The 27,964-nt window shown below is 59.1% G+C and overlaps 10 protein-coding genes across 10 annotated transcripts; 4 read left to right on the top strand and 6 right to left on the bottom strand.

Annotated features, from left to right (window-relative positions):
• Positions 1 to 39: 39 nt before the first annotated feature.
• BKCO1_3000224 (flavocytochrome c) lies at positions 40 to 1,479 on the top strand (the record flags this gene model as incomplete). Its single annotated transcript, XM_020274124.1, has 1 exon — positions 40 to 1,479. One exon carries the CDS (start codon positions 40 to 42, stop codon positions 1,477 to 1,479), a length of 1,440 nt encoding a protein of 479 aa, XP_020134497.1.
• A 1,715-nt stretch (positions 1,480 to 3,194) lies between these two features.
• BKCO1_3000223 (uncharacterized protein) lies at positions 3,195 to 4,515 on the top strand (the record flags this gene model as incomplete). Its single annotated transcript, XM_020274123.1, has 4 exons — positions 3,195 to 3,329; positions 3,379 to 3,486; positions 3,545 to 3,927; positions 3,987 to 4,515. The coding sequence occupies 4 exons, from the start codon at positions 3,195 to 3,197 to the stop codon at positions 4,513 to 4,515; spliced, it is 1,155 nt and encodes a 384-aa protein (XP_020134496.1).
• Positions 4,516 to 5,333: 818 nt separating this feature from the next.
• On the top strand, positions 5,334 to 6,474 carry BKCO1_3000222 (tetraspanin tsp3; the record flags this gene model as incomplete). Its single annotated transcript, XM_020274122.1, has 4 exons — positions 5,334 to 5,378; positions 5,435 to 5,448; positions 5,513 to 6,107; positions 6,217 to 6,474. The coding sequence occupies 4 exons, from the start codon at positions 5,334 to 5,336 to the stop codon at positions 6,472 to 6,474; spliced, it is 912 nt and encodes a 303-aa protein (XP_020134659.1).
• Positions 6,475 to 9,193: 2,719 nt separating this feature from the next.
• Positions 9,194 to 10,626, top strand: BKCO1_3000221 (salicylate hydroxylase; the record flags this gene model as incomplete). Its single annotated transcript, XM_020274121.1, has 2 exons — positions 9,194 to 9,236; positions 9,314 to 10,626. 2 exons carry the CDS (start codon positions 9,194 to 9,196, stop codon positions 10,624 to 10,626), a joined length of 1,356 nt encoding a protein of 451 aa, XP_020134658.1.
• A 989-nt stretch (positions 10,627 to 11,615) lies between these two features.
• BKCO1_3000220 (uncharacterized protein) lies at positions 11,616 to 15,490 on the bottom strand (the record flags this gene model as incomplete). The annotated part of the gene is made up of 6 exons (XM_020274120.1): positions 11,616 to 13,186; positions 13,244 to 13,639; positions 13,693 to 14,751; positions 14,802 to 15,100; positions 15,161 to 15,387; positions 15,452 to 15,490. 6 exons carry the CDS (start codon positions 15,488 to 15,490, stop codon positions 11,616 to 11,618), a joined length of 3,591 nt encoding a protein of 1,196 aa, XP_020134495.1.
• Positions 15,491 to 16,848: 1,358 nt separating this feature from the next.
• Positions 16,849 to 17,694, bottom strand: BKCO1_3000219 (uncharacterized protein; the record flags this gene model as incomplete). Its single annotated transcript, XM_020274118.1, has 2 exons — positions 16,849 to 17,021; positions 17,223 to 17,694. 2 exons carry the CDS (start codon positions 17,692 to 17,694, stop codon positions 16,849 to 16,851), a joined length of 645 nt encoding a protein of 214 aa, XP_020134656.1.
• Positions 17,695 to 18,800: 1,106 nt separating this feature from the next.
• BKCO1_3000218 (siderophore iron transporter) lies at positions 18,801 to 20,679 on the bottom strand (the record flags this gene model as incomplete). The annotated part of the gene is made up of 3 exons (XM_020274117.1): positions 18,801 to 20,064; positions 20,119 to 20,406; positions 20,462 to 20,679. 3 exons carry the CDS (start codon positions 20,677 to 20,679, stop codon positions 18,801 to 18,803), a joined length of 1,770 nt encoding a protein of 589 aa, XP_020134657.1.
• Positions 20,680 to 21,456: 777 nt separating this feature from the next.
• Positions 21,457 to 23,977, bottom strand: BKCO1_3000217 (oligopeptide transporter; the record flags this gene model as incomplete). The annotated part of the gene is made up of 5 exons (XM_020274116.1): positions 21,457 to 21,873; positions 21,933 to 22,750; positions 22,806 to 23,221; positions 23,279 to 23,919; positions 23,975 to 23,977. 5 exons carry the CDS (start codon positions 23,975 to 23,977, stop codon positions 21,457 to 21,459), a joined length of 2,295 nt encoding a protein of 764 aa, XP_020134654.1.
• Positions 23,978 to 25,227: 1,250 nt separating this feature from the next.
• On the bottom strand, positions 25,228 to 26,111 carry BKCO1_3000216 (beta-mannanase; the record flags this gene model as incomplete). Its single annotated transcript, XM_020274115.1, has 3 exons — positions 25,228 to 25,401; positions 25,460 to 25,640; positions 25,699 to 26,111. 3 exons carry the CDS (start codon positions 26,109 to 26,111, stop codon positions 25,228 to 25,230), a joined length of 768 nt encoding a protein of 255 aa, XP_020134655.1.
• Positions 26,112 to 27,478: 1,367 nt separating this feature from the next.
• Positions 27,479 to 27,784, bottom strand: BKCO1_3000215 (uncharacterized protein; the record flags this gene model as incomplete). The annotated part of the gene is made up of 1 exon (XM_020274114.1): positions 27,479 to 27,784. The coding sequence occupies one exon, from the start codon at positions 27,782 to 27,784 to the stop codon at positions 27,479 to 27,481; it is 306 nt and encodes a 101-aa protein (XP_020134652.1).
• Positions 27,785 to 27,964: the final 180 nt, after the last annotated feature.

Raw genomic sequence — 27,964 nt, 5'->3', positions numbered from 1 at the left:
CCCCTAATTTCCATGCTCTACACCCGCCTCACAGCCACCATGACCACCACCACCACCGCCGCCACCACCCCGCACGCCATCGTCATCGGCTCCGGCCTCGCCGGCCTCTCCGCCGCCTCCACCCTCCTCCACCGCCACACGCGCGTCACCCTCCTCGAGCGCCTCCCCAAGCCCGGCGGCAACAGCATCAAAGCGTCCTCGGGCATCAACGGCGCCCCCACCCGCTACCAGCCCTCGCCCACCTACGACACCACCTTCCACGCCGACACGGTGCGCTCCGCCGGCGCCGCCTTCGAGGACTCCTCTTCACCCAGCATCGTCACCCGCGCCGCCCGCGAACGCCTCATCGCGACCCTCACCCAGCGCAGCGCCGGCGCCGTGCACTGGCTCGCCGACGCTCACGGCGTCGACCTCGGCGTCGTCGCGCAGCTGGGCGGGCACACGCGCGCCCGCACGCACCGCGGCGCCGGGCCCGTTCCGCCCGGCGCCGCCATCGTGTCCGCGCTGCTGAAGGACGTGAATGCGCATCCGGGCTTCGAGCTGCTGACGGAGGCGACGGTGACGAAGGTGCTGGTGCAGGAGCGGGACGGGGTCACCGGCGTCGAGTTCCGCGACGCGAACGGGACGACGACGAAGCGGCTCGAGGGCGCGGTCGTGTTTGCGACGGGCGGGTTTGCGGGGGATAGCCGCGGGATGCTGGAGCGGTATCGGCCGGACTTGGCGGGGTTCCCGTCGACGAACGAGGCGTGGCCCGGGAGCGCGCCGCTGCTGACGGAGGTGGGCGCGCAGCTGGTGGACATGGAGATGGTGCAGGTGCATCCGACGGGGTTTGTGGATCCCAAGGAGGAGGGGAAGCCGGTCAAGTTCCTCGCGGCCGAGGTGCTGCGGGGCGAGGGCGGGTTGATGTTGAGGGGCGGGAGGCGGTTTGTGGATGAGTTGCAGACGCGGCAGTTTGTGACGGATCGGATCATGGAGGCCGAGCCGGAGGTGGTGGAGGGGGTGAAGCTGTGGGATGTCAAGGTCGTGCTGGATGAGGGCGCGTATCAGGCGGCGAAGAGCCATGTCGGGTTTTATCTGTTCAAGGGGTTGATGCAGAAGATGACGGTGGCCGAGCTGGGCGGCGAGCAGGCTGTCAAGGCGGTGCAGGAATTTGCCGATGCGGCGGCGGGGAAGGCGGAGGATCCGTTCGGGCGGAAGGCGTTTGGGCACTGGGAGCTCAAGGACGTGACGCCCGAGTCGGTTGTGTATGTTGGGAGAGTGACGCCCGTGGTGCACTTTACCATGGGCGGCGTCGTCATCAATGAGAAGGCCGAGGTGCTGGATAAGGATGGCAGGCCGATCAAGGGCGTCTGGGCAGCAGGCGAAGTGAGCGGAGGCATTCACGGAGCCAACAGGTTGGGAGGAAGCTCGTTGTTGGAGTGTGTTGTTTACGGACGGATCGCTGGAGAGCAGGTTGCCGAAAGCTTGGGAAAGAAGTAATCTCGAGTCTACTGTCTTCAAAGGTACTCTTGGTCAAGCCTTGGCTTGCATACATCCACCGCCTCCACTGCCAGTTGATGTTCGCCGGGTTTCGGCTATCTTGCACACCAATATCCAGCCAGACTCTTCGAGTATGCCGCTTCCACACAACATCTGCGTACAGTGACTGTTGACTCCAAGAAGACGGGTGGACGGATCGTTGATGACTGGATCAACAAGCACTGTAATGGATGGTTCGTTAATTGTAGTCTCGGGTTGTTCAGATCAGACTTTCGTGTTCCGGTCTGTTAGGCGGCAAGTTGGGCAGGAGGATGATTAGGGAATAATGATAGACGAGGAAAAGGACTAGTATCGGGGCATCGGGTTCGAGCATGATTGTGGAGCCGGACGGACGATCGGTACTATCTCCGTGGCGCGGGCGATTGCGCGGACGGGAGTCTTTTGGCTGTCGCGTTCTGGATCTTCGCACACAGGACAGGTGAAGGTGTCCCTTGGCGACTCGTGCTCCAATGGGTCAATGGCTGATCCACAGGGAACAAGCGAGAGTTGCGACACACCGTAGCCTCGCAATAATAATAACGAGAAGTCCCCGTTACGGGTCGCTACGCTCGTAACAAGGATCGGCCAAGGCGGTGCTGGGTGGGCCGCATCCGGACATCGGTCGGGAAGCACACTCCATCCTCCAGGTAAGAAGCCTTTCTTTTGTGCCAAGTCAATGTAAGGTTGAGTGGTAAAAGCATGGCAAGCTTCGAGCCGATGACAAGCAGCGGTCCCCCTGTTGGGCTGGGCTGGGCCCCGCTTCGCCACTAGTTATGCCTTATCCCGCCATCCGCCACCGCACAAATTCCACCCGAGACACTTCCCGAGTCCGACTCCCTGACCTCGCTCCGAGTGCACGCCTTGCTGATGTTTGATCGTTGCCGTTTGACAAGGCACGGCTGCCCCCCTGAGGAAATGATCCGCCATGGCCAAATCAGTGCTCGCTGCGGACCATGCCCGACCTTCAAAAACTAAACGCAGATCAAAAACCCAAGACTTGCTCCCCAGACACGATTGCGAACAAGCGGGGCCGTCGTGACCGTGGAGAAGACAGGGCTAGACACGTCAAGAACCCTGCGCGCATGACGAGAGTTTACTGACCATGACGACCCGGAGGAAGTTCAACGCCTTTGCATGGACTGTCCGATTCAAGTTACAACATCACGCCATGTTCACGAAGCGGAGCTCTCTCCTGGCAACTGCCGAGCATAACCGCGCCAGCCGACGCCGAACATGGATGCCTCTTCTGTGCTCGGCCGTTCACTCGTCCAGATCGTCGTGAGGATTACCTATGACCGAGGCTTATATCCAGGACACGGCGGGCACTTCAGCCAGGAGCGCGCTTGGGTGCTGTTTCCCGCGCGCTACTTGTCCTAAACGCGCGTCGGTCCGTTGTTCGGGCCCAATGTCTCACGAAGCTGGCGCGTAACTACTTCGCCGGCGCCTGCCGGCCAGGGTCGAAATCTTCCAGCGCCGGGGGGCGATCCCTGCTCGACAGATCGGTCTTAATGTGGATTCAGATAGCCGAGCGGCAGGTGCAGAATCGGACGAGATTCGATCGCAATGACCGACCCTTATGCAGTCAACCTTGGTACTTATTCCTACCGTTGATCACCTCGTCCGGCCCATGATGCCTCCAGCCCCTCTCCCACGTCGTTTCCGACGACAACCCGCAAATGGGAGACGATATCACAAGTAGCGCCGTCACGCTCCTTGTGCTATCATGGATCATTGTCTGCCTGCGATGCGGCGTGCGGCTGTTCCTCGTCAGGGCCTTCGGCGTTGACGACTGGCTGATGCTCAGCTGCCAGGTGAGCCCACCCGCCAAACACCAGGCCCAGCCCATATCACTGATGACAGAAGATCATATACACCATCTGGGGCACATGCCTGATTCTGGGAGCACACGCGGGGATGGGCCACCACATGGCCTCACTCAGCCCGGAGCGGACCGTGTTGGCGTTGAAGGTAAGCATGCGACCCGCAGGGAGAAAAACCCCAGTCGTGACTAATTATTGTGGCACAGTACTTTTACGCATGTGGAGGCCTGTACTTGTTCACCACGACCGTGGTGAAGATCGCAGTCGGCGTCTTCTTGCTTCGCGTCATCGCCCACCCCGTTCAGAAATACACCATCTGGGGCGCGCTGGTCGTGTCGACCGGCTATGGTATATTCATGATTGTGGGCTCCATGTTCCAGTGCAACCCGCCCGCCAAGTTCTGGAACCCCAGTCTCGAGGGGTCGTGTAGCAACAAGTCCGGCGGTGTCTGGACCGGCTATCTTCACGCCGCCATCAGCGCCGGCGTCGATTTCGTCTTGGCCGGCATCCCCTACTTCATGCTCCGACACTCGAATTTGGGGTGGAAGAAGAGGCTTGCCATCTACCTGATCATGTCCCTGGGCTCCTTGTATGCCCCCCCTGCCATCTACCGCGCCCCAGATCCCACTGACTTGTAGCCTCTCGCAGCGGCGCCATCACCACTCTCATCCGCATCCGCACCATCACCGACCTGACCAGCTCATCAGACTACCTCTACAACCTCAAGGACATCATCGTCTGGTCCTGGGTCGAGCCGGGCTGCGGCATCATCGCCGGCTCCATGGCCACGCTGCGCCCGCTCGTCCGCGTCGTGTGCGAGAAGACGGGCATCTCCAAGTCGGGCTCGCGCACGCACACCAGCACCGCCGCGCGCTACGACCCGGACGTCGACCTGGACGAGCTGCGCGGCGAGGCGTCGGCCACGCGGACCAACATCGAGGCGCGCCGGAGCCCGACCGGGGCGGGCGACCCGTTTGGCGGCGGCAGCGGTCGCAGGAGCAGCCGCGAGTCGGGCACGTCCGAGTCCGGGTGGCAGAGCTTCGGGAGCCAGGAACACCTGCAGAACACGCGCATCAAGCGCAGCGTCCAGGTCACGATTCACACGTCGGATGCGGCCGACTGCGCTAATGAAATCCAGTCTGCCCGCACGCCGACGGGTGTGAAACGAGTTTTGTAGTGTTGTATCTCACAATGCCGGGAATATACCCTAATGGCTTTCGTTTGTTCAAAAAGAAGAAAAAGAAATTACTAGTCCCCCAGCGAAGCCGAGGAGTTACGTTCGTTATTGTGAGCCGGAGAAATCTCGGACTCCACGATAGGCTTAGCGTTAAAAGATCCTACCTTCTTATTGGCTGAATCAAAAAAGACGTTAGGTGATTTCGGGTCGGCGACGCGATTTCTCCGATCGTTCCGCCCTATCCTTCCGCGCGCGGTAATAGCGGCGGCGGCGAGCGTTCACCACCAGTAACGGCGGCGGCGGCGAGCATTAGCAGTAGCTGCGGCGGCGGTAAGTATTACCACTAGTAATAACGGCGGCGAGAGTTCACCAGCAGTAACAGCGGCGAGCGTTTACCAGCAGCGGCGGCGGCGGCGAGAGTTCACTAATAGCAGCGGCGGCGGCGAGCGTTTACTAGCAGCGGCGGCAGCGAGTACTAAACGTAACCAAGAGGAGCTTTAGAAGCACCTATAACGGTAGTAATTACGATGGGTAATTACTACCTCACTATCTATCATGAGTGACAAAGCCCCAGCTTCGCCGGGGGTCTCTCTGTCGATAGATTATGCCTTCGCCAATCTATCGACAGCTCATGTTAAATACTGACTGGAGCGGGACGTCGATCGGTAAAAGGAGATGATCGTTATGCCACGTGATGGCTCAACGCAAGGTTTACTGTAGTGGGATAAGCGGCGGAGGGCTTTCTCCAGATCATGCCACACCACACCTGAGCGCAACCCCACTCGCAACTCGCCACCATCCACATCGTCCTCCAAGCAATGGCAATCGACAAGCGCACCATCACGGGGGTCATCGTCGGCCTTGTATGCAACAATTCCTACTTCTATATTACTCTCAGCACGCTAACAGCCTGATCTAGCTCTTCCTCGCCCTGTTTGCCGTTGCATGGCACGTATCCACCCATGTCACCCGCCCGCCCAACGCTAACGCCATCCAGCTACACCCAGTACGCCATCCAGCACCTGGCGCTCCCGATTCCCACCGCCGTCAGCGTCCTCGTCACACTCCTCCCCGTGATCCAAGGCTTCAGCACTTGGTACCTGGCCTCGCCTCCCACCACTGGCCGGCGCCGGCGCCGGCTCCTCCTCGCTCTCCCAACAACCACCACCACCTCCCCCCCACCGTCCGACACCCGTAATGCCGCCGCCGACCCTCGCACCCGCCTCGCTCCACCCCTCCTCTCCGCCCTGACCATCCTCACCACGGTCCTCGCAACACTGGCCGGCACGCACCTGCCACCGGCACTAGACGACGACTCGTGCGCGTTGCGCGCGCGCTGGCTGGCCCTCTTCCGCGCCAAGAATGGGCCGCGGATCCAGGCGATCCAGGACGCGCTGGAGTGCTGCGGCTTCCGCAGCGTCTACGACATGGCGTGGCCGTTTCCGCAGCCGGACCGCGGCGGGAGGATGCAGAGGAGCACGTGCGCAGAGACGTTTGGGCGGAGCGAGGCGTGTCTGGCTGGGTGGAGGGGGCAGGAGCGGGTGGTTGCGGGATTGTTGGTTGTGGTTTGTTTGGGGAGCTGGGCGTGTCAGGTGAGTTTTTTTTTTTTTTTTTTCCTTTGTTGATGTGTGTTGGATGGGGGGGGGTGTGGGTGGGTATTGGGTTTGAGGGCTTGCGGGCGCTGATGTGGGATGCGGGCAGATGATTGTCACGACTCGAGACTCCTCAAGGCCGTCCTGGTTCCAGCAGTTCAAGGCGAGGGGTTTGAGGGACGACGCGAGTGAATCTGATGCCGAGGTTGGACATGGCAACGAACGATCTACCCGGGCTATTGACTTCCGCGGCGAGGGCCGATACACGGACAATCCATCTGAGGATCCTGGGGAAGCTGAACCCGGACAGCCGGCCGAGGGTAGGGGAGGAATGGCCATCGAGAATGCACGCTCCACGGATACCTAGGAACGTCACACGATGTTTTCCTCAGCACACAGCAACGGCCTCAGCCACAAGGACTGGGCCACCGGACAGCACTAGGCTGTAGACCAAGTACAAGAATGGTTTGATTTCATGCGCCCGGTTTGCTTTCATTCAGCAAAGTTTCGTCTCTGTTGAGTTTTGTAGTAACTCATCCTGGTGCGCAGCATACCGGGATAGAGCTAGGGGGAGGGGGGCGATACAGCCGCCGCACGATCACTAAACGGAGGTGAACCGAGAAGTGAGGCAAGGCAACAACGGATGAATGACACGGCAAAGTATGGACGGCTCTTATGTCTCCACAGAAGACATCGTACCCTAAATAGACCAATCCAATCCAATCCAACCCCATATATTATATCACATCATTCTCGGATTAAAACAAGAAACGATACACTCATTCACCAGACATTTAACTGATTAAGCGCAAAATCATCATGATTTCTTAAGAAAGACAGTCGTCATTGAGACTAGCGGTTTTTTAACCTCGGTTTCATCCTAGTAGATATACGCAACTTTAATGTTGTCTTAACTCACTCCCGCGCTTGGAAGCCTAGGCCTCGATACGCGAACCTGCCGGCTCTAAATCTTTATATTTCGCATGCCATTCGTCTAGGAAGATCGAGCCGTTAAACTATACCAGCGGGAATTGTAAAAGCAGTCGCTGGCACGGTCACTTACGATGGACGAAGCGTATAACGAAGTTTCATTTTGACACAGTACGGACGTACATGCCTAGCGTATCTCGGAAAAGCCGAGCGAAACTAAGCGGTCACTTCACACTTATCAAAATACAGGCACATCTACCGGCTTCAGCTTCTGGTCCAGGAGATGTTGAACAGAAATCCTTCATAACGTGCTAGGAAAGAAGCCGGCGTTTGTCTCTCGAACCCCGATCGGTGAGATGAAGAGGCAGAAAAAGAGTGGTGACGGGCGTGGCTTCTCTGAGTGGGTGTAAATACGGCCGTAGTGGATTCGATCCTTCATGGATGACATGACTGTGGGTGCACGTCGTCTTTTAGTAAGGATTGAAACGGCGGCGCGGACCGAATAACGCCGTCTTCTTCGTACGAGCAAATAGGCCGAGCACTGACGTCGGGATTTGGCCAACACTACTCTCGACGCGAGACACGGTTGGAAACCACGGCGAAGAGTGACGAATGGACCATCTCTACAAATAGAGCTCTCGTGATTCGTGGAATAAAAAGACAATCTAAGGGTTGATTTTAGTTGTTGGCGGGGCGTCTGCCGAGTCAGGCGCTCGACTTCAGACGCACTAGTTAGCTGTTGTGCAGAAATTGGGATAGTCTAGAAAGACGCCCGAAGCGTCAACGTTAGACGATGAGGCGTTGGCGGGAACCCCACGCATCATCAGTCGAAACCAAAAACATGGGGAGCGACATATGAAGTTTTAGTCTGGGACATGATGCAACAACAGAGGTGTCTCCTGACGATGGGCGTCGATCAAAACAGTTGGAGGAGCAATAAGCATTGTTTGGGGTCGGAAAAGGTATAGCTGCACTATTAATGGCATGGATAACAATGGTCGAGACTCGTCTGCAGCCATGTTGACTTCAACTCCCTATCTCCTTGCGATAGGGACTCCTTGTCACGATATCTCATGTTCGCCCGAGAGTCGATCCTCTCCTGCACAGCAAATGAGTAGCCCTCCGATACTCGGCATAGCGAGGAGAGTGGGGCTTCAGGAGAAAATGAAATATATTTCGACCCAAAAAGACGGATCCTACGTTGCAGTATCCATTGACACCAACCAGGCATTTGCGAAGGTCTCAAGTGACGCGGTTTGCCATGTAGTCTAGGCTTGCAAGCGGCATAGGATATACTTACCCGACGATTAGAACGGGTGGAGAATGATGGAGCTATCAGCTTGGATGGACGGCTGGCTGGCGCGAACACACTATTTATACGGCGAAGCCTTTTCAGTACTCGCCATGTGGGCCGTTCTGGATTCCTGGCATGATGATTATACAAGCCATGTGGGGAGTTGCAAACGACCTACCGAGACACAGGCACGGACCGTGGGCTCTAGAGCATCGAGTCCATGCGGCTTTTCCGAGTTGTCGACTTGCTTTACGCACTCACCCCAAACCGCAGCCTCAACCAGGTCAAGTGCATCACGGCTGAGGATTTTTCCCCCAGCGTAGCACACAGCTCGGGCCGGACATTGGTGAGGCTCGGGGGTAAAGCGATCCGAGAGCAGATGGCAGAGTATCTCCGAGTCAGCCTGCACGTCGGCGCGTCAAGGCAATCCCGACAATGCCGCGCCCGCTCGCCGACCCTCTCAACCACCAGAGGCGGGGGCTTTCTCCCTGCGCCCGGCTGGCGAATCGCACGCCCGCCCAGCAACGCCGTCTGCTTTGGGTCGCCCCGGATAGGCCAGCGGCATCTGCCCGCCCAGCACCCAGAGCCGCGCGCGTTTCGACGAGCCGTTGGAGGCCGAGACCGGCTCCTCCCGTTTCGAGCTGCTGCGAGTGACGCACTTTCTGGCGGGGGCGGGGCCACGCCGTAACCCTACTGAGCTACCCCACGCCTGTCCAAGACAGCCTCTATCCGACACAGCTTGCCGTGCACCAGCTCCGCCATCGCAGCAAAAATACCTTCCTGCACCGCTATATCTGGCCCGCAGCCCGCCCCCCATGGACGCCGCCGCCATTGGACCACACACGGCCTCTGTCGAACCACCATGGACTCCAACAAGGACCTGCGCATCGCCATCGTCGGCTCCGGTGCGTCTTCCTCCCACACCAACCGCCCCCTGCTGCCGCGTTGCTCTCCTACTGACTGCCACTCGGCTCTCCCGCAGGCATGGGCGGCCTGGCCTGCGCCCTCGCCCTCGCCCGCAAGGGCTTCAAGCGCATCGACGTCTACGAAATCGCCTCGAACCTGGGCTTCGTCGGCGCCGGCATCCAGCTGGCCCCCAACCTGGCCCGCATCCTCGACCGCCTGGGCGTGTGGGCCGACATCGAGGCCGAGGCCGTCGACCTGAAGGAGACCAGCATCCGCCAGGGCTCCACCGACGCCGAGCTCGCCCACGTCGACCTCAACTACATCCGCGACACGTACGGCTACCCGCACATGGTCGGCCACCGCGCCTCGCTCGCCGGCTCGCTGTACGAAGGCTGCAAGCGCGAGAGCGACGCCATCACCTTCCACTTCGGCACCGTCGTCAAGGAAGTGCTGTCGTGGGGCCCACAACCGCGCCTCCAAGCCCAGCCGCGCGACGGCGCCCCCTTCGAGATCGAAGCCGACGTCGTCCTCGCCAGCGACGGCGTCAAGAGCGTCATCCGCGACCAGATGCTGCGCGAGCTCCGCATCGACGCCTCCATCGTCGACACGGGCCAAGCCGCGTACCGCATCATGCTCACCCGCGACGACATGAAACACGACCCCGAACTCCTCCAGCTGCTCGACACGGAAGCCGTCACGCGCTGGATCGGCGAAAAACGCCACATCATCGCGTACCCCGTGTCCGGCAAAAACATCTACAACCTCTCCACCGTCCAGCCGGACAAGAACTTCGCCGACGCCCCCTCCATCACCTACACGACGAAAGGGTCCAAGGCCGAGATGCTCCGCGTCTTCGGCGACTTCTGCCCCAAGATCGTGCGCATGCTCGACCTCGTCCCCGAAGGCGAGGTCTGCGAGTGGAAGCTCCGCGTCCACGCCCCCCTGCCCACCTGGGTCCACGGCCAAGTCGCGCTCGTCGGCGACGCCTGCCACCCGACGCTGCCGCACCTGGCGCAGGGCGCGGCGCAGGCGATCGAGGACGCGGCGGTCCTCGCGGAGGTGCTGAGTCGCGTGCCCGATCGCGAGCCGGGCACGATAGACAAGACGTTGCGCGTCTATCAGGAGCTGCGCAAGGAGCGCGCGGAGACGCTGGTGGAGCTGGCGGCTGCGAGTGGGCGGGCGTTGCATCTGGGCGAGGGCGCGGCAAAGGAGGAGCGCGACAAGCAGTTTGCGGCGCTGAAGGAGAAGAAGGGCGGCGCCGTGCCGGATAAGTGGGCGGATGCGGATGTGCAGAAGAAGATCTACGGGCACGATTGCATGCAGGTCGCGGCGGAGCGGTACGAGGCGTTGCTGCGGGGGATGGGCCAGGAGAATGGGGTCGCGGCGTAGGGGGACGGGAGGGGAGGGTGGAAATGCGAATCGGGGAGTGGAAGCGCGGCGCGTGTTTTTGTGTGTATGTTGATATGCTCTGATGAATGCATGAAAAGATGGATTGTGCTCTGTGATTCATCTGCCTACGCTACAGAAGATTGCTAATGAAGTGCGATGGTACTTGATGAGCTCCTACTTTCGAGCATTGGCGGTTCAACCCAAATCTCCATCACCTTTTTTTTTTAGATAGCTGTCGATGGAAGGGTTCGTCTGACTTGCGGGGGGGAACGCAAACCCTAAAGTGAGTTAGTTCTTCCTTCCTCGCAGCGTGAATGCCCTCATCCCTCATCCCGATCCCAAAGGTAATCGGACAAAGTTCCGTGATAGCATCATGCAAACGATCAGCTCCCTGAAAGATACTGGTCTTCATAGCGGCAATTGCCATGTATGTACAAGCGGATTCCCCGTCAAGTAGTCACTCCTTTCCAAGCGAATAGAAGCGTATCAGTTGGAAGTACAGGTGGCCGGAATGTCGGTATGTATGTACATTGCACCGACCGAGGCGATACTGAGGACCTTGATTGGCCTGATATCGCATGTATGTCCGTTCAGAGCATACCATGGAAGATTCGTCGTGCATGAATGCTGTGCCTCATGAGCCATGCCAAGGGCGCCGCCAAATCCTGCATCAACCACTCTGCACTAACCGTCTCCCGCACCGACACACTGACGGGCGGGGGATAGGTTATGACCTCCCGTCCACACGAGTCGCTTCGGTGCATGCTTTGACGACTACCGATTGTCGGAGGAAAAAAAAGGAAAAAGGAGACCATTCACTCTCACGCACGAGCTCTAGGCACCCAAGAAGCCGTGGCTCTACTTGGCCTCCGTCACCAGAAGCCGACCGACATCACAATAGGACGAAAAAGATATGTACATACATACAACACCACGACATGGAATATATACACAACAACAACAAGGAGAGCAGCAGCACCACGACGAGATCACCACCACCGCCACCTCCCCCAATCCAGCTCCCCATCCCTCATCCACACCTTGCCGCCCCCGCCCCCCTTGTCCCCCGTCTCCCCGATCAACTCCTCCCACTCGGCGTCCAAATCCACACTCACCCGACACCCGGCCCCGGTACTTCTTCCTCCCCTCTCCCTCCCCCTCACCGCCGTGGTGGTCAGCGTCGCCGCGCCCGGCTGCCCCACCACCCCCGTCACCTTGCCGCAATGCGCCGTCTCCTGCGCGCTGCAGCCCGCGCCGGCAGCAACTAGCGTGTCGTCGGGCACCCACACGCGGGGGGCGCCGCTGATCATGGCGGGCGAGGCGTACGCGTCGCGGAGGAAGTGTTGGAGGAGGAGGAGGTTTTGCCGTTGCTGCTTTTTCCCTGCTTCTCCTTGTCTTTCTCTTTCTCCTTGTCCTTCTTCTCCTCCCATCTCGCCCTCGCCCTCGCCCTCGTCCCCGCCCCCGCCGGCGCCGTGTACGTCCAGCTCCGCCACGCCCGACACGTCGGGCACGGCGTCGGCCTCGGGCGCCAGCAGCAGCGCCTGCAGCCGCGCAAAGTCGTCGTACACCTCCGGGTGCAAAAAGGCGAGCGCGCGGTGCTTGAGGGCGTCGGCGAGGCCGAGCGGCGGGCCGCCGTGCGACGGGGGCGGCGGCGGCGGCGGCGGCGAGATGAGCGTCGCGAGGAGGGAGGAGGCGTCCGAGATGGTGGCGAGGGCGTCGCGCGCGGTTTTGGAGGCTTGCGAGGCGGGCTGTTTTTGTTGCTGTTGCTGTCGCTGCTGGTCCTGCGGCGATGAGTTGGATTGGTCTGGGTTCGTGTCGGGGACTTTGTCCGGGTTGAAGTGCACGCGTGCGAGGAGTTTGAGAAGGTCGAAGGTTGTGGCCGCGAGGCCTTCGGCGCCTTCGAGGGCGCGGGGGTTGGCGTCGTTATGGTGGTTGCGGCGGCGGCGGCGGATGGATGGTGTGTCGGAGTCGGAAGAGGAGTCCGAGTCCGAGTCGTCGTAGTCGTCTTTGGAGGGTTTTTTGGGTGCGTTGGAAGACGGCGCTCGGGAGACGGTGTCGAGCGAGCGAGTGCCGTTCTCGACGTGGATCGTTTCTTCGGCGGGAGGGTCTGGGTCAAGGTCGGGAGGTTCGAAAGTGGGGTACTCGAATGGCAAGTCTCCAAAACCAGGGTGGAGGAGAGAATCGGAATCGGCTGCGTTGTCGTCGCCGGGTGGCTGATTGGCGGATTTGCCGCCCGAGAGTGAGCGGGGAAGGTTGTCCAGCAGAGGGCCGACGGCTTCGTTGAGAGAGATGTGGATGACGGCGGTGGTGGTTATGCTGATGAACATCATCACGACCGGTCCGAAAGAGAGCCGGAGAGCGAAGAGACCTAGGAGGCAGACCTCGGCCAGGTACAGTCCGGTGAGCAATTGCTTGAGGGCCAGGATATACGAAAGCCCTCGGGTATCGATTTCGGAAGAGTAAACATAAAGCAGGTTGTACTTGAACACAAGGTGCATGATGGAGCATCCGAGAGCTGTAAAGCCCAAGATGAGCGGCGCAATGACCGAGTAGCTGATGGCTGCAAAACTGTTAGTATACCCTGAATTCGGATTGCTCCGGCTGATATATTGCTTACCGATGACGCCCAGGTTGATGAACACCGGCATGATGCCTCCCCAATGGACGTTTCTCATCCTGTGCCATCGTCTGTACATGATCTTGGGATTTCTGCCAAAGCGCTGAGCGACGTAATACTTGAAGATGGCGGAAAGATGGACGATATCGCTCGCGCCTTTGCCGAGACATTGGATGATCATGTAGGAGAGATAGAAGTTGGACGCCTTTGGAAGGCACGTAGCCAACAGGCTCCGAGCTGACATTGGGTCGTTGATGATCTGTGAAATGGACGCGGATGCGGAGGACGTGAAGGTTGTGACAAGAAAGACTTGCAGGACTTGGAAGCCAAAGTAGGCGCGCTGAGTGAACATTTCGATATGGGTAAGCGAAGGCACACCAGCTGCTCTTGCGAAGACTGGATCGTGGGTTAGCTTTGTTTGAACAGTGGGGATGCCCTCGCTGTCTTACCTCGCAGGATGCCAGGGACAATTGCCATCAGCATGGACAGGGCAAAGGCCGGGAGCAATCCGGTCAGAAAGCCGAGTATGGTGTCGGGAAGCAATTCGATCCAGCTCAGAAAGGGCACACTGTCGGCCAGGAAGGAGATGTTGCTCGTCATTCCGACAAAGGCACAAGGGATGGACCAAAACACAGTCATCAGAGCAGTCGCGGTCATGATGCCGGTCCGGCGGACGATGCGTTCCCACCAGCGCATACGAAGGGAAAACCAGACGATCTCGTACGGACGGACGCCGATGTAGCGCTGTGACATGTGCGAGGGCCGGTGATGAGCAAGCGACTGGTAGGCAATCTGGGCCTCGTTCTGCGAGGTGAATTCGATGAAGGCTGCCGGCATGGGGTGTCCCACGTCTCCGCGGTTGACCCGCTTCCGCACCTTGTTTATCTCTTTGCCGAGCTTTTTCAGCCTCTTCCGTGTCCACCTGATGGTGTCGACGCGGCGCAGGTAATTGGCCAACGGCCGGTGCCGGGGCCGGTCTTCTTGGGGAATCCATTGGGCGGCGATGGAGCCGGGGATATCGAACGGAGGGCCTTCGAGTCCGAATTTGACGGGCTCCAATGCACCGGCGGAGTCGAGCTTCTCGTCGGCACTTTCGGTACTGGTGGTGGTGGTTGTGGCAGTGTGTGTCCGCTGGTGCTCGACGGGACCGTTCTCGAGGTCGACGTCTGGCTGACGGATGTCGGGGTGGCCATTCTTCGCTATTCTCTTCCAGGCAATGTTTGCCTTTCGGACGAGCTCGAGTTCGGCGTCCTGGAGGCGGGAGGCTGTTTGGTCTCTCTCGCGGACGAGGCGTTCCAACTCCCATGACGTCTTTGGGATCCACACATTCTTCACCGAGTCCCCAAAGACTTTGCGCAGCTTGGCTTCGTCCAACAGCTGCTCGGGCACGCAGGTGAAGAGAACAGTGCGGGAAGAGAGGCGATCGGCGTAGAAGGGGCTGAGCAGGTAGGCTTGGCGCAGATTGATGGCGTAGATGCACTCTCTGCACACAGTGTACAGAACGATGCCTGCGGAAGGTCAGCGGAAAGGAGTGGGAAGTGTGGGGTGGATGACGGACCGAAAAAGAGCCAAGCGACGACGGCGTGGGCGAAGAACCAGCGCCTGTGGTCGTCGCTAACGTTGCCAAAGGTCAGACGATCCAGCTGCTCGCCGCCGCCGCCGCCGCAGATGTGCAAGGGCAGCAGAATGGGCCAGGTCAGACAGCAGCCGGCCAGACAGAGGTTGCGCACAACGCGGAGGAAGCGCAGGAACAGAAATCCATCGACGGACGAGTGGTTCAGGACGTAGGTGTCGGGCAGGCACCAGAACGCCTTGAACCAGGTGAACCACGTTCCGGGCAGCGGAGGAGAGCGCTCGCTGCGGCGGGAGCAACAATGTCAGCCAGGAGCACGGGCTGGGACAGGGAAGATGACGTACTACGGGTGCAGACTCGAAAGAAAGGTACGCGGGGCGTAGACGCGAGGACACTTCCGACGCAGGAGCAGGAAAATGAGCAGACACACGCCGACGTAGATGGCGACGGGAATGAGGGTGGTGAACAGGGCGGAGACGGAGGCCGAGTTGGAGCCTGAGCTGATGCCCGTCACCGTCGCCGACGACGAGTTGTCGCGCGAGCTGCCGATTCGCGGATCATCGCTTTGGTTCTTCACAGCGTCAGTCAGCTTTGCACGCTTGCGGAGTTATGATGGTGCAACGGGCGGGCCTTACCACCGGGTCACTTCTCGCAGACAAGTAGGCGCCATCCATGAGAGCGTCGCACGCATTGGGTCTGCGGGGAGCGTGGGAGAGGAAGGCTGTCCAACGTTGCGGATTTGAATGCGGAGGGACAGGAGACACGACAAGCCTCCCGCCTTACCGAGATTTTGCGGCCAGGATTTGGCTCCAATCATGGCGGCGTCGGGGACTGGGCTGCACCTTGACGACTCAGTTGGCCGCTGATTTGACGCGACCATGGGCGCCGTGGCGCCGATGCGGAGCCCGAGCCAGCCACCGTCGCTCCCGATGTTGTGGCAATCCAGACTCGGACCCTCCAAGACTCGGCCCTGCAGCTGCGCCACACCGTCCGGCCCTGCGCCCTGCGCCCTGCGCGCCGCCCTCTGCCCTCTGCCCTGCCGGAGCAGCCAGGATAGCCGGGATGCGCGCCGGCCAGGGAGGAAATGCTCACGGCAACGCCGCAGGGAGAGACGTCATCTTTCTCTCGTCCGTTTCTTTTTTTGATTGGCATGCTTAGCGGGATATTGAATGGCAGATCGCTGCTACGTCCAGCAAATGTTGGCCACGTGGAACGGATCCGCCGTCTCGCGCCGCCCGTCAAGACGATCTGCAGAGCCCCACCCGAGCATCGCTTGACGAATCCGGAAGGAGCATCCAGTACGGAACCACTTCCCGAGAGCCCTCTACTGCAGCGCCCCGTTGTGCCGTTGAAACGGCCTTTAGGTAGGTACGTCATTTTAGTTGACATGCGTTTAATCCGTCGTATCTACAACATCTGCACCAGACTCGCACCAGCATCATGTCACCATGTGGGCCGGCACTGGAGAGTCGAGAGTCGAGCTCGGGCTCGTCAGCAAGGCTGCCAAGTGAGAAATTTCCTACATCTCCGATTCTCCGCTGCTTGGCCTAACACGCCTACCCTGTCTGCTGCCTGCTGATGCCCCGCACTGTGCCTTTGCCGCGTGTCTCACTTCAGCTGAACTCGACAGCGTCCGAGCAACTGTTGCTCCGTGCATCGCTAGCAGAACCACGAGAACCGAAGCACGGCTCTACCTCGGCTGGAAATCATACAATGGAGAGCCGGCCCATTGGGATTTTTCTGACACCGCCGTTGTTGATTACACCTCATGTCTACAGAGCCCGACGACACGAAACTTCAAGCAACACGGAATCCTCTCTCCATGCTGCGGATTCATCAATTGACGCAGTCTATTCCACGAGATACTCTACTTCCCTGCATTCGCCCATGAGCCCCCCCCGGCGAACCCAGAGCCATGGATCCAGCCGACTGGGGTTGGCGGTCCGAACAAGGGTGCCACCGCGAATGATTGCACGCGCGCGCGCCGAAAGAGAGTGAGAGAATAAAAAATGAAAAAAAAAAACTGACTCGATCACTCCAAAGCCCCACCGCCAGCGAGGAAGTCATACTTGCCAAGCGGAACCCCTTTCATCCGGCAGAGCGCGTACGCCGTCGTGTTGTGGAACCAGAAGTTGGGCAGCCCGAACTGGTTCAGGAACTTGATGCTGTCGTCGAACTTGGCCTCGAAGCCCACGCCCTCTTCACCTGTCCGTCACGCCAGCCGTCAGCATCTCTCATCACATCTTTTTTTTTCTCCTTCTCCTTCACTCCTCTCTCCCATTCTCCCCTACCTCCCTCCTCCCCCCTTTTTTTTTCCACATCCCCAACACCCCACACTCCCCATCCTCACCCACCCACTCACTCACTCACTAAAATCACTCAACCAAGAAGCACTCAATCACTCACCTCCCGTCCACAGATGCCTCCCCACCCCCTCCCTCCCCTCCACCTCCTCGCGCCCCACCCCCTCCAACAACCCGATGTGCTCCCGCAGCGCCGCCGCCAACCCCGCGAGGCTGCTCTCGTCATCGAGCGCCGTCGTCGACGGCCACCAGCGCCAGGCGTCCGTCAGCGTGCTGCTGCGCGACAGCACGCAGCAGGCGCGGATCTGGAACGCGAAGGTGCGCATGTCGGGCGCGAGGCGCGCGTCGAGGATGTCGGTCTCGGGGCGGTTGTTGTCTTGGCACCAGGTCGAGGCCTGTGGTTCGGTTTTGGAGGAAGGGGTGGTTTGGTTAGTCGGTTGGAAGGAGGAGATGAGGGTTTGGTGGTGAGGGGGAGATGGGCGTTGATCGGGGCTTACCTTTTGGACGAGCGCGTGCGTGTTCCTGAGGCCTCGGATCAGGACCGGGATGGTCACGTCGTACAGGGAGATGGTCATGGTGTTGGCGGTGGTTTGGATTGTACTTGGTGAGGGGAGTGAGGAATGGTGCGCGCTGTCTGTTGTCAGATGCGGAGTCGTCGCGGTGGTATATGTAGACTCTGTGACTCAAAATCCTCCGCGCGGTTCCCCACATATATACCAACAATCCGGCGGCGCGGCTTTGAAACGTACATGTCATCAATGCGATGAGCTGAGCGTCTGTGGTATCGCTCGACGCGCCAACTTCGCCTCGCTACTGCAGCGTCTTTGGCTTGACTCTCACTGCCAACCTATTCGCTGCATAGCGGCTTCGCTTTGGGCGTTGTACATGGTACCGTATGCTTGGTGAGGTCGACGGCGATCCTGGAGGAGTTTGGGCGTCCATGGGGCGTTGTAAGCTTACTGTGGAGCACGGAAACTGTTCCGAACGGTTGCCTGTCTTTTTGCTGCCGCCCTGGTGACATTATCCCTGGGCAGGACTAGTTGGCGGTGCAACTCGTGAATAACAGGATTGTAAGGTCAAGTTACTCGGAAACTTTGCTGAATCAAAACGAGGCATATTTGGGCTGGGCGATGGACTTGGTCCATTTCCCTTGGCGTAAGCTTACTTTGAAACGTAGACCTATGCTACGTTTATCTTATCGTAGGATTCATCGTTCCTTCGAGAAGCGCTTGGCTGGGTAGTATATATCCTGAAGGGATTTCCTGTCCAATATTGTTCACTCAGGAGCCTCTTGCGCTCTGCAGAAGACAATCTTGAGACGGGTGTGGTGGTTCCTTTTCGCCGGGTAAGTTGGGCAAGGGCGGGGGAGACCTCTGGCTCATACTGCCAGTGAGACACCACTATGGTTACAGCAAGAGGTTTTGACCGAGTCACCATCACTCAGCTTACTTTGCTTCCATAGTGTCGTCGGGCCATGACAGGAAGTTTGTGGAGCAGACAAAAGACGGGACTTGCTACTGCTTTCAGATGTACATGCAGTTCAGAGGTAACAGCCAAATCCAATTGACGGAAAGGTAGTGTTGCGGGTATTTCAAACAATGACGCCTCAACTAGACTATTGAGCTCGACGCCACCTACACTCGAGCACATAAAAAGGCACTGCCACGAGACGCATCGACATCTAAACAACATTTCCGCGCACCTGCTTGATCTGCTTCACATTGAGGTTCCGCCACAACGCCACGCTCGCCAGCGCGCCGACGAGAATGCACACGGACGTGATGCACATAATACGCTGCGAGGCGCCGTAGGCGGCATTGATGCCATCGCGCTCGGGCGAGCCCACGGCGTAGCTGGTCTGGACGGTGATGCTCGAGTAGATGGTGGCGACGTCGGTACCGGCGGGGGTGTACCTGACGAGGTTCGTATAGAAAGTGCCGGTCCAGATGGCGGCGGCGACGGTGCTGCCGATGGACGAGCCGATGCTGCCGAAGAGGTCGAGCACGGCCATGATGACGGCGACGTGCTGGTGGTCCGACGGCGACAGCATGGCCATCTCGCCGCAGATGACGATGGGCCCGCCCGCGAAGGCGACGAAGATCTGCGTCATGACGACGAAGCCGACGCTCTGGTCCGGCTGGCGGAAGTGGATCATCAGGCCGACGCCGAGCATCATCAGCGGGACGAGGAAGAAGAGGGCGAAGGGCTTGAAGCGGCCCGTGCGGTAGATGAGGGCGGACACGATGACGGACGAGAAGCAGGACACGGTGCGGTAGATGTTGCTGATGTACGTCGTCTGCGCGACGCCCGTGTGCCACACCACCATGAGCATCGAGGTGAAGTACGAGCCCCACACGGACGAGTTGGCGAAGACGAAGACGAACATGAGGCCGCCGAAGAAGACGGTGCGGTCGGCGAGCAGCTTGAACGGGATGAAGGTGACGGGCGCGAGGAAGCGCTCCCACAGCACGAAGGCCGCGACGAGGGCGGCGCCGATGACGATCATGGCGATGATCATGGGCGAGCGCCAGCCGTCGGGCTGGTACGAGTACAGCGAGAAGGGCAGCAGGAACAGCGCGATGCCCGCGCCGAGGAGCAGGATGCCGAAGAGATCGACGTCGACGACGAACTTCCACGCGTTCTTCAGCGTGATGTTGCGCAACTTGCCCTGCGGCTCGAGCAGACCCATCTTCTCGGCCTTGTGCTGGTTCCACAGGAAGAGGAAAATGAGTGGGCCGAGCACAAAGGGCGCCACGATGGCCCACAGGCCGATACCCCAGCGCCAACCGATACCGCCGCTAGCCAGGACGCTTTCAGTGATGGGGCCGGCGGCCCAAGTGGTGAAAATGTAGGGAGTAGTGGCGAAGGAGAGCATGAGGGCACGGCTCTTCAGCGTCGAGGTATCTGCGACGTAGATGGTGAGGACATAGCTAACACCTTGGGATCTGCAAGCCAGTCAGTGATGCATATCGGAAATAGATGGCGGTGGGTTCGTTTACCCAACGGAATAGAATGTTTGAGCGGCAGCATAGGTGGTAACACTGTTGCAGGCGGCCATCATGACGAAGCCGAGCATCCAGATCAAGAGCATCAAGCCCAGCCCCTGCGGGCGACCCCAGGCATCGAGGATCTTGGCCAGAGGAAGCTTGAACAGACCAGCAACCAGGGTGGCCACGATACTGGTTGCGGCGGTCAGGGAATGCTCCTGGAAGGCACTGGTGACGTAGGGAGTGAAGACACTGAGGGCGACCTCTTGGATGGAGGTGACGACGTAGAACAACCAGATGCTGCGGGCGTGGTCAGCACATGGACACACAGCTTGACTGTTGGCGGAAGGCTCACAAGAAGTAGGACAAGGCAATGTGCAGCTTGCTCCAGACGGCAGTGACGGCCTCGACCTTCTGGACACCTGCCTGGGCATCCTTGTCGACCAAGTCGTTGATGTTGTCTTTATCGAGCGACTCCTGCCGGGGCTCAAGCGTCTTCTCGTCGCCGGCCGGCTGAATGGGAGCGGGCTCCTCGGTCGGCAACTCGGCCGTCTTTTTGGAGAAGAAACCCATGGCTGCAGCGGCGTGCGAGGTGGCAAGGGCACCACAAAGGCGTCAACAAGGCAGATTGGCGGATGGGCGATGGCAGTTCGCACTTCCCGAAGTCATGCAGCTAGATATATACGTGCATGCCGGGCCAGACTGGCCGGTGTAGGACAAAGCTTGAGCGGCATCGTTCGACCGGCGAGCTCTTGGCGGCTCTCGAGCGCGAGGCCAGCCGGGTGCGATAGACAGATGCGGGCAGCGATGGCGCTGATTTGACGCGCTGGTTGGCTGAGCGAGCGAGCGGCTTCATGTGGTGGAGACGCAGGCGCCATGGCAAAGATTTTATCTGATCTACGCCCCAGTTTATCAATCTTATCAATCGATCGATTGGTCCGGCGCGGGCGAGGGTCGCGATCCTTCGGCAAAGTCCTTGGGCGCGCAGCATTCCTTCGCGCGCGGCCCATTTCCCTTCTCTTCCTCGTCGCCCGAGACCGACATCTTCGCATCTCCTCACCTCCCGCTCACCACATCGATCCATCAACCCATCAACCCATCAACCCATCGACCGACAGAGTAACTCGTTGCTTGCTTGAGAAAGTGAAGTGCCGTTGCGACGCTGCTGCATCTGCGATACGCGCATCCATGCTTAATCCAGGCACATGGTTTGTTTCCACGAAGCTGCTGGGTGGCAATGAGGCAGTAAAAGCGCCGAGTGAGGGCTCAAGACGGGGCTGGCTGCTGCGCGTGACGAGGCTTTTCTTTTTCCTCCGGACCCATTTCTAGTTCCCTTCCTCAACTCTCCCCTCAAGAATCCAACGCAAAACACCTCTCGCTGCTCGCCGCCTCGTTCCCCCACCAATTCGGCATCGTCACGATCTTGCCTGCGCCGAAAAACAAGAAAATCAGCAACATGTTGAAATTGAACCCCGCATCGAACGCCGCCGCGAGAATGTAATTCCAGCGGGCCCAGACGTCGTAGCGGTGGCGGTAGGCCCAGTACATGACGACGAAGCCGCCGAGGAAGCAGCTGGTGTAGCCCGCGCTGATGTTGCCGTAGAAGTGCGCCATGGTAGAGAAGAAGATGGTCGTGTTGCACAGGTTGAACTTCAGCTTGGGGAAGCAGCGGTGCAGCCCGAAGACGAGGCAGGGCGCGGCGACGCCGACGAGGAAGCCGTAGGGGAGGATGCGGTAGATGTCTTGTTGGAAGAGACGGAGTGGGCCCTGGTTCGGGCCTGTCAGCGCAACGCTCGGGATTTTCCCGACGAATAGGGGGTACTTACGATCAGGACGTACTGCACGCCCATGGTCAGGTTCGACGTCAGGCTCTGGGCGGTCCACTGGTGCGAGGGGTCCTCGCGCTCGCCCGTCAGGTAGTCGAACTTGGTGTCGAGCACCCACCGGACGACGGCATAGTTGACGGGGATGCCGAGGACGGAGCCGAAGACCTGGGTGAAGAAGACGGTCTTGGGCGGAATGTGCATGTAGTGGCCGATCTTCATGTCCTGCAGGTTGTACTGCGCGCGGTACCACGCGTTTCCCGCGATGCTGCCGTAGACGGAGGCGCCCGTGGGGTTCTTGAAGCCGCTGATGGAGTTGACCATCAGCCCGTACAGCAGCTCGTTGACGGTTCCGATGGGCAGCTGGAAGTTGGACAGCGCGTACAGCCAGCCCAGCGGCACCACGAGGATGGCCCCGGTGCCGATGGCGACGAAGTAGGTCCACGTCGGGATGAACAGCTTGCCGCACGCGATGATGGTCACCAGCGAGACGAAGGACACGCCGAAGAGGGCGAGGAACCACCAGAAGGGCACCTCGTCGTACGAGCGCTGCAGCACGCTCAGTTGGTCGTCGTATTGCTCTTGGATCCGCGCCCCCCGCCGCGTCGCGCGTTCACGGAGCTTGTTGAGGCTGTCGCGGATCTGCTTGTACCCGAACAGCGTCATCCAGACGACGGCGGATGTGTAGGCGGCGTAGTCGAAGAACATTCCCCACAACACCTGGGTGCTGACGAACGGCGGTCCGTACTGCTGATAAGCCGTTTCGTTGAAGGTTACTTGAGGGGTGAGCAAGCTCGTAGTGGGATAGGATGTCCCGTTCTCTGCAAAGAGGTCAGTAAGTTGACGTATCCGGTTTTCAGCGCATGGAGGGCGTACCCAGGAAGAGTCGATTCGACATCAGCTGATGGTGCCATTGCCCGAGGCCTCCGAACTTGGCCGCCGGAAGCAGGATCCAGCAGCTGCACACAAAGGCGCAGAACATGACTACCTGAGTCCACCACGGCGTCAGGAACAGGTTGTATTGGGTCGAGATGTTGCTCCAGTCCAGCGACAGGTTGAGGAAGCCCATTCCACCGAAGCCGGCGCCGACGAAATTGGCAACCGAGTTGTTCGGCGCCACCCAGCACAGGAAGGCCAACGAGCCCAGCATCGGGAACACAAACTCCGGGAGGAACTGCCAGAGGATGACGGCCAAGAGCACGAGGAAGAAGACCCTTGATTGCTTCCGGGATAGCGCCGTCGGCTTCTCGCGCTGCTTCTTCTGCGTCTCGAAAAGCGCCGTCTGGCATAGCCTGTGCATGGCGTCAGTTCCGTCTCGAAGGCACCGAGCCAGGGCGAGGCAAACTTACGCGGTAAACCAAGGGAACTGAGGGTCGTAGATGAGGAACTGGCGAGCAATAGCGGCAAAGGAGTAGCCAGTGAAGACGATGCCCCACATGAAAAATATGGCGACTGCGGGGTTGACCTTGGAATCAAAGTACAGTTCTGCCATGGAGATGGGGGCGTAGCCAAGGTTGTACGTGGCGCCCGACGCGGCCGAGATGGTGATGAGCACATGCTCTTTGACGCTGAAGGGGCCGGGGTTGAGATTGAAGCCCCATTTCGTAAACGGCACCCGCACCTGCCAGGCGGGCAGGACCTTGGCCATCCAGTCGCCGGCGTAGCTGGATGCAATCTGCACAAAGAAGACCGAGTACGGGGCGTAGGTGGTACGGAAGTGGCTCATCATGCTGAGGAAGGCGCCGGGCACGACGAAGACGACGGTCAGGACGAAGTAGCGGAAAGTGAGGGTCGGCAAGGTCGGGTCATCGTGCAGACTGACGACGCGGCGGACGTAGGCAGGGATGTCCTTGAGCCGCGGATCGTTCTCGTCAATGGCTTCCTCGTCATTGTCGCTTGTCTGTGTTGTGAAGACGAACGGCGGCTTTTCGAGGTCCGATGTGGCGGGTGTGGGGGAGCCAGATTCCCTGGATTCCTTTGGGCGGTTTTCCTATTTGAAGCGTCAGTCCAGAGAAGCAATGTCCTCGATTGATGAGTTGCCAAACCATTGTCGCGTCCACTGGTTGGGCGTGCGGTGTTGACGGAGACAGGCCGGTCATGTGATTTGCATCCAACTATTGAGAGTATCGATTGAGATGCAGGAGCCAAGTTGATCAAGCCAGAGCAAGTTTCTGGGGACCCGGGCATATGAGGGACCTCGAATGGATCGTCCAAAAGCACTGCCGGCGTTACGATGCAGTGTGAAAGAAAGCGGCGCGAAGCTCAGGAGGGGAGGGGTGATGTATTGTGCTACCAGAAGCTAAATATGCCGTCTAACACAACAGCGAGACAGCTGTAGCGACAGCACGCTATGAGAGTCCCAAATGGTGTCATCGGCCTGGGTCGTATCGCTGTGTTCCCATCACCAATATAGTGTGCAGATCATAGTGGGCATGGAAAAGGCCGCCTTTCCCATTCGAACGTCCAGACCGTTTTGCCGACGCATGATACCCCTCCTTGTGGCGAACAAACCGATGCAAAAAAGAAAACCTATAGGCGCGCGGGAAAAGACAGTGTTGAGTTGGTTTCGCCGGTAGTATGCCGTCGACGGGCAATTTGACAGGCTTGACATGGTGTTTGTCAAAAGTCAGTTTGTCGGGGTTTACGATACTAGTACATAACAACAATTGCGCCATTGGAAAATTTCTGGCCGAGTCACGAGAGGATCCGCTGAACTCAAGCGACTTCTCGCGTACTTAGCCGACGTTTGGAAATGCCGAAGCCTGGAGAAGTCGAGCCAGAACACCAAGCAAAGCAAGATCCAGTCGTCAGCGAGCTGATCAAAGAATTTGATGGAGATAGATATAGGTACCCCGCACGGAGGATCCGCCGATATCGCAGCCAGCCACCTCACCTTCCGAACCGTATAAAGGCTGCACCAGAAACACGAGAAATCTCTGCGGCTCTCGCTCAGGCCGATCATGCCTCCTGTCAATTTCTCCATCATTGTCGCCGCCATCCAAGATGAACATGACTGGTGCAAACCCACGGGAAGATTTCTCTGTCTCGGAAACACGTCGGGCGCGCAGTCTGTGCTGCTCAGGCTACCCACTACCGAGTCAACTCTCATAAGACGTTCGGTTGATGGGTTGGGACAGGAGACCTGCAGACGCTGCCATTGTGCCGGGTGAGGGGTCGGGTGGAGAGTCGGAGGGAGGTCGTCGACGGGAACGCGCTGTGGAGAAGGCAGGCACGCGCTGGCGCGAAATCATCTGACGTTACGTTACTACGCTGCGGCAGGCACGATTGCCTCGCAGGACTACTCAAACCACTCTGCCCAGTTCTGAGCAGCAGAGACTGGATTTGCCTCATCGACAGCAGCCCTCACATTCCCTTTCGTGCTATTCAGCCCAATTTCGAACCCGTCATAACCACAGCTCAATGGCGCTCCGTCCTGCGTCTGATCTTTCCCTGGAACCACCTGCCAGTATAGCTGCTCCACCATCAGCAAACGCTCTGTAGCCACCAGCATTGGAACCTATCCAACGCACACCCGCACCATTGAAGACCGCGACCTGCGCCTCGAACCCGTCTTCCGACCCCTCCGCCACGCCCCACTCCTCCAACATGACCTTCTTCCCCGGATCCGCCGCTTCAACCGCCTTCAGAATCGAGCCGTCGCCCGTCACGAAATACGCCCAACCCGCCGCCTTGCCCATGTACCCATGCACGCTGACAACATCAACAGCCTCGCACCGCACCGCCTTCTCCAGCCCATTATACTCATGACCGCAGCAATACCGGCTGCCCCCCAACGCCGCCCGTCGCGACCTCCACCCGCGACGCGCCAATCAACCCCTTCATCGCCCGCGCCCGCCCGCACACCCAATCCTCCGGAGGGCGATCAGCCGTTGATGGGTGGCTTGTTTGGAAATCATGGCATGGGTTGAAAGCGCCGGGCGGGGGAGAGGGCTTACCCCAGAGGCGGACGACTTGGACACCCCAGCTGGCGAGCGTGTCGATGTAGCGTGATTGCTCCGCTGCGGGCAGAGCGTGCAGGGAGTAAGGGTTGCTGCCGGCCCAGGAGTGGGAGTCACGCCTGTGAATCGCACTAGGCGCGCTGGTGGCTACTGCGCGTATATCGGCAAGGGTTCCAGCAATGATCGCCGTGAGAATCAAGGAGATGAACATGGCGACGTGCATCAGTGATCGCCAAAGCTAGGGGTCGAAGGTGGTGGCAGGCAGAGGGTGGGTATCGACGTGTAGAACAACGCGCTCTTGGGTTGCACTTCATTGAATTTCAAGGATAGCGTGGATTTCAATGACGTTGTGACTAAGTCTCCTCGGCGTTCTCGTGGTACGTCTGTGGAGGCTTAGCTCTTGTCGTTGGCTTAGATGCACTCTACGCTGGGAAGTAGGCGGATAAGGCGTTCAGCAAGGGTGTGCACTTGGGGGCGGATTCGTCCAAAAACTGCCGATCCAAAGAACAATTCGGGGTGGGGATGCCTGAAGTGTACCAAGGGCGTAAGTGGGGGCCAAACTACCCAACCTTGCCAGGCTCACGCACCGCATCTCAAATCTAGCTGTTTACCGACGATAGTACAGCTGAAGTCCCTCGTTGATCATTGAGGATATAGTCAGATTGTCGTCCGAAACTTGGAGATGGTTCGCGGCAACATGTGCCAGTCGCAAGCAACCTTTGGCTTTGAATCTCACCTTGAATGGCCGACAACCCGGAACTGTCGATGCTTCGAGGGAGCATGGCTATTTGTGGTAAGGATCTGACGAGGTTGCACACATGGCCCGCAAAACTTACACCACATTCCGTTTCCATCTTTCCGCTTCAGCATCCGCGTTTACTCACGCTGCACCCCCCTCAATTCCATTGCCTACATTCGTAGCACCATATTGCGAGCCTTTCAGCCTCATTGATTTACTATGAGAAAACTCTTCGTTATATAAAATCGAAACCATGCATTCTCCTTTCACCCCTTCCTCTCGGCCTACTTTCGCGAACATTTGTGCTACTACTGTTACACACGGTCTTTAAGCTTGCCAGCACAATGAGGAGGCCGCGAAATCCTTTTGTACAAGCTGCTTTCTTTCTACCCCTTCTCTTTGTTTCCTTCACAGCTGCCGATGGCTCGACTGAGATATACATCAATACTATCTCTGCCTATTCACAACTTACTCCGTGTGCAGAGCAGCCGCTCAGCACAATAGTCCGCGGGATGAAAAGCGGCTGCGACGATGGAGGAAGTCTGACATCCTACACCTGCTTTTGCACCGCCACGTCAAGCAGGATGAGCTCCGTCATCTCCCGTGACGTCTCCAGCGTATGCCAGAACAGCAGCAGCAACAATGCGTCTTTCGTCACAGCGCAGGTATCAAGTGCAATAGCCGTCTTCGCCGCATACTGCGCGCTCGGTCTCGACGCGACGGCGTCGCCGACTTGTAAGCGGCCCACTCACTTCCCGCCATTTGCTTGTTTTCATCTTTCACTCCTCGCCCTCTCGAACTGGGCTACGTGCCCACGCATTCCCCCTGCAGCCAGTCGATCAGCTCTGACCTCAGACAACAGCGAGCACGCCGGCAGCAGCATCCACCACCGCCTTTCCAGACACCAGCGGCCACCACCGCTTCTCGGCAAGCCGCCAGTGGCCACGACCATTTTTTCTCCAGTGGCTAACACCCACCACCGCCTCTCCAGCCGCCAGCTCGACAGTTCCAGCCCACGCCGCTTCCGCGTCATCGTCCTCCTCCTCCTCCTCTTCCTCCTCCTCTTCCTCCTCTTCCTCCTCCTCCTCTTCCTCCTCCTCCTCCTCCTCCTCCTCCACCCGCACCACCGCCATCGCCGCCAGCATAGCCGCCTCCATCGCCACGATCGCCCTCGCCGCCGGCGCCTTCTTCTTCTACCGTGCGAGGAAGTCGTCCAACGACAGATGGAAGGACGACGCCGGGGGGTGGGACGGAGCTGATGATGTTGCCAAGGCGCGGCATCGACGTCATGAAGTGGACGGGGCTGATGTGGGGGGAGTTGCAGGCGTCGACGCCGA

Source organism: Diplodia corticola (assembly GCF_001883845.1).
Source record: "Diplodia corticola strain CBS 112549 chromosome Unknown scaffold3, whole genome shotgun sequence".
Lineage (NCBI taxonomy): Eukaryota > Fungi > Ascomycota > Dothideomycetes > Botryosphaeriales > Botryosphaeriaceae > Diplodia > Diplodia corticola.
The sequence above is the reverse complement of the archived record's forward strand: the minus strand, read 5'-3'. Positions and strand labels throughout refer to the sequence as shown.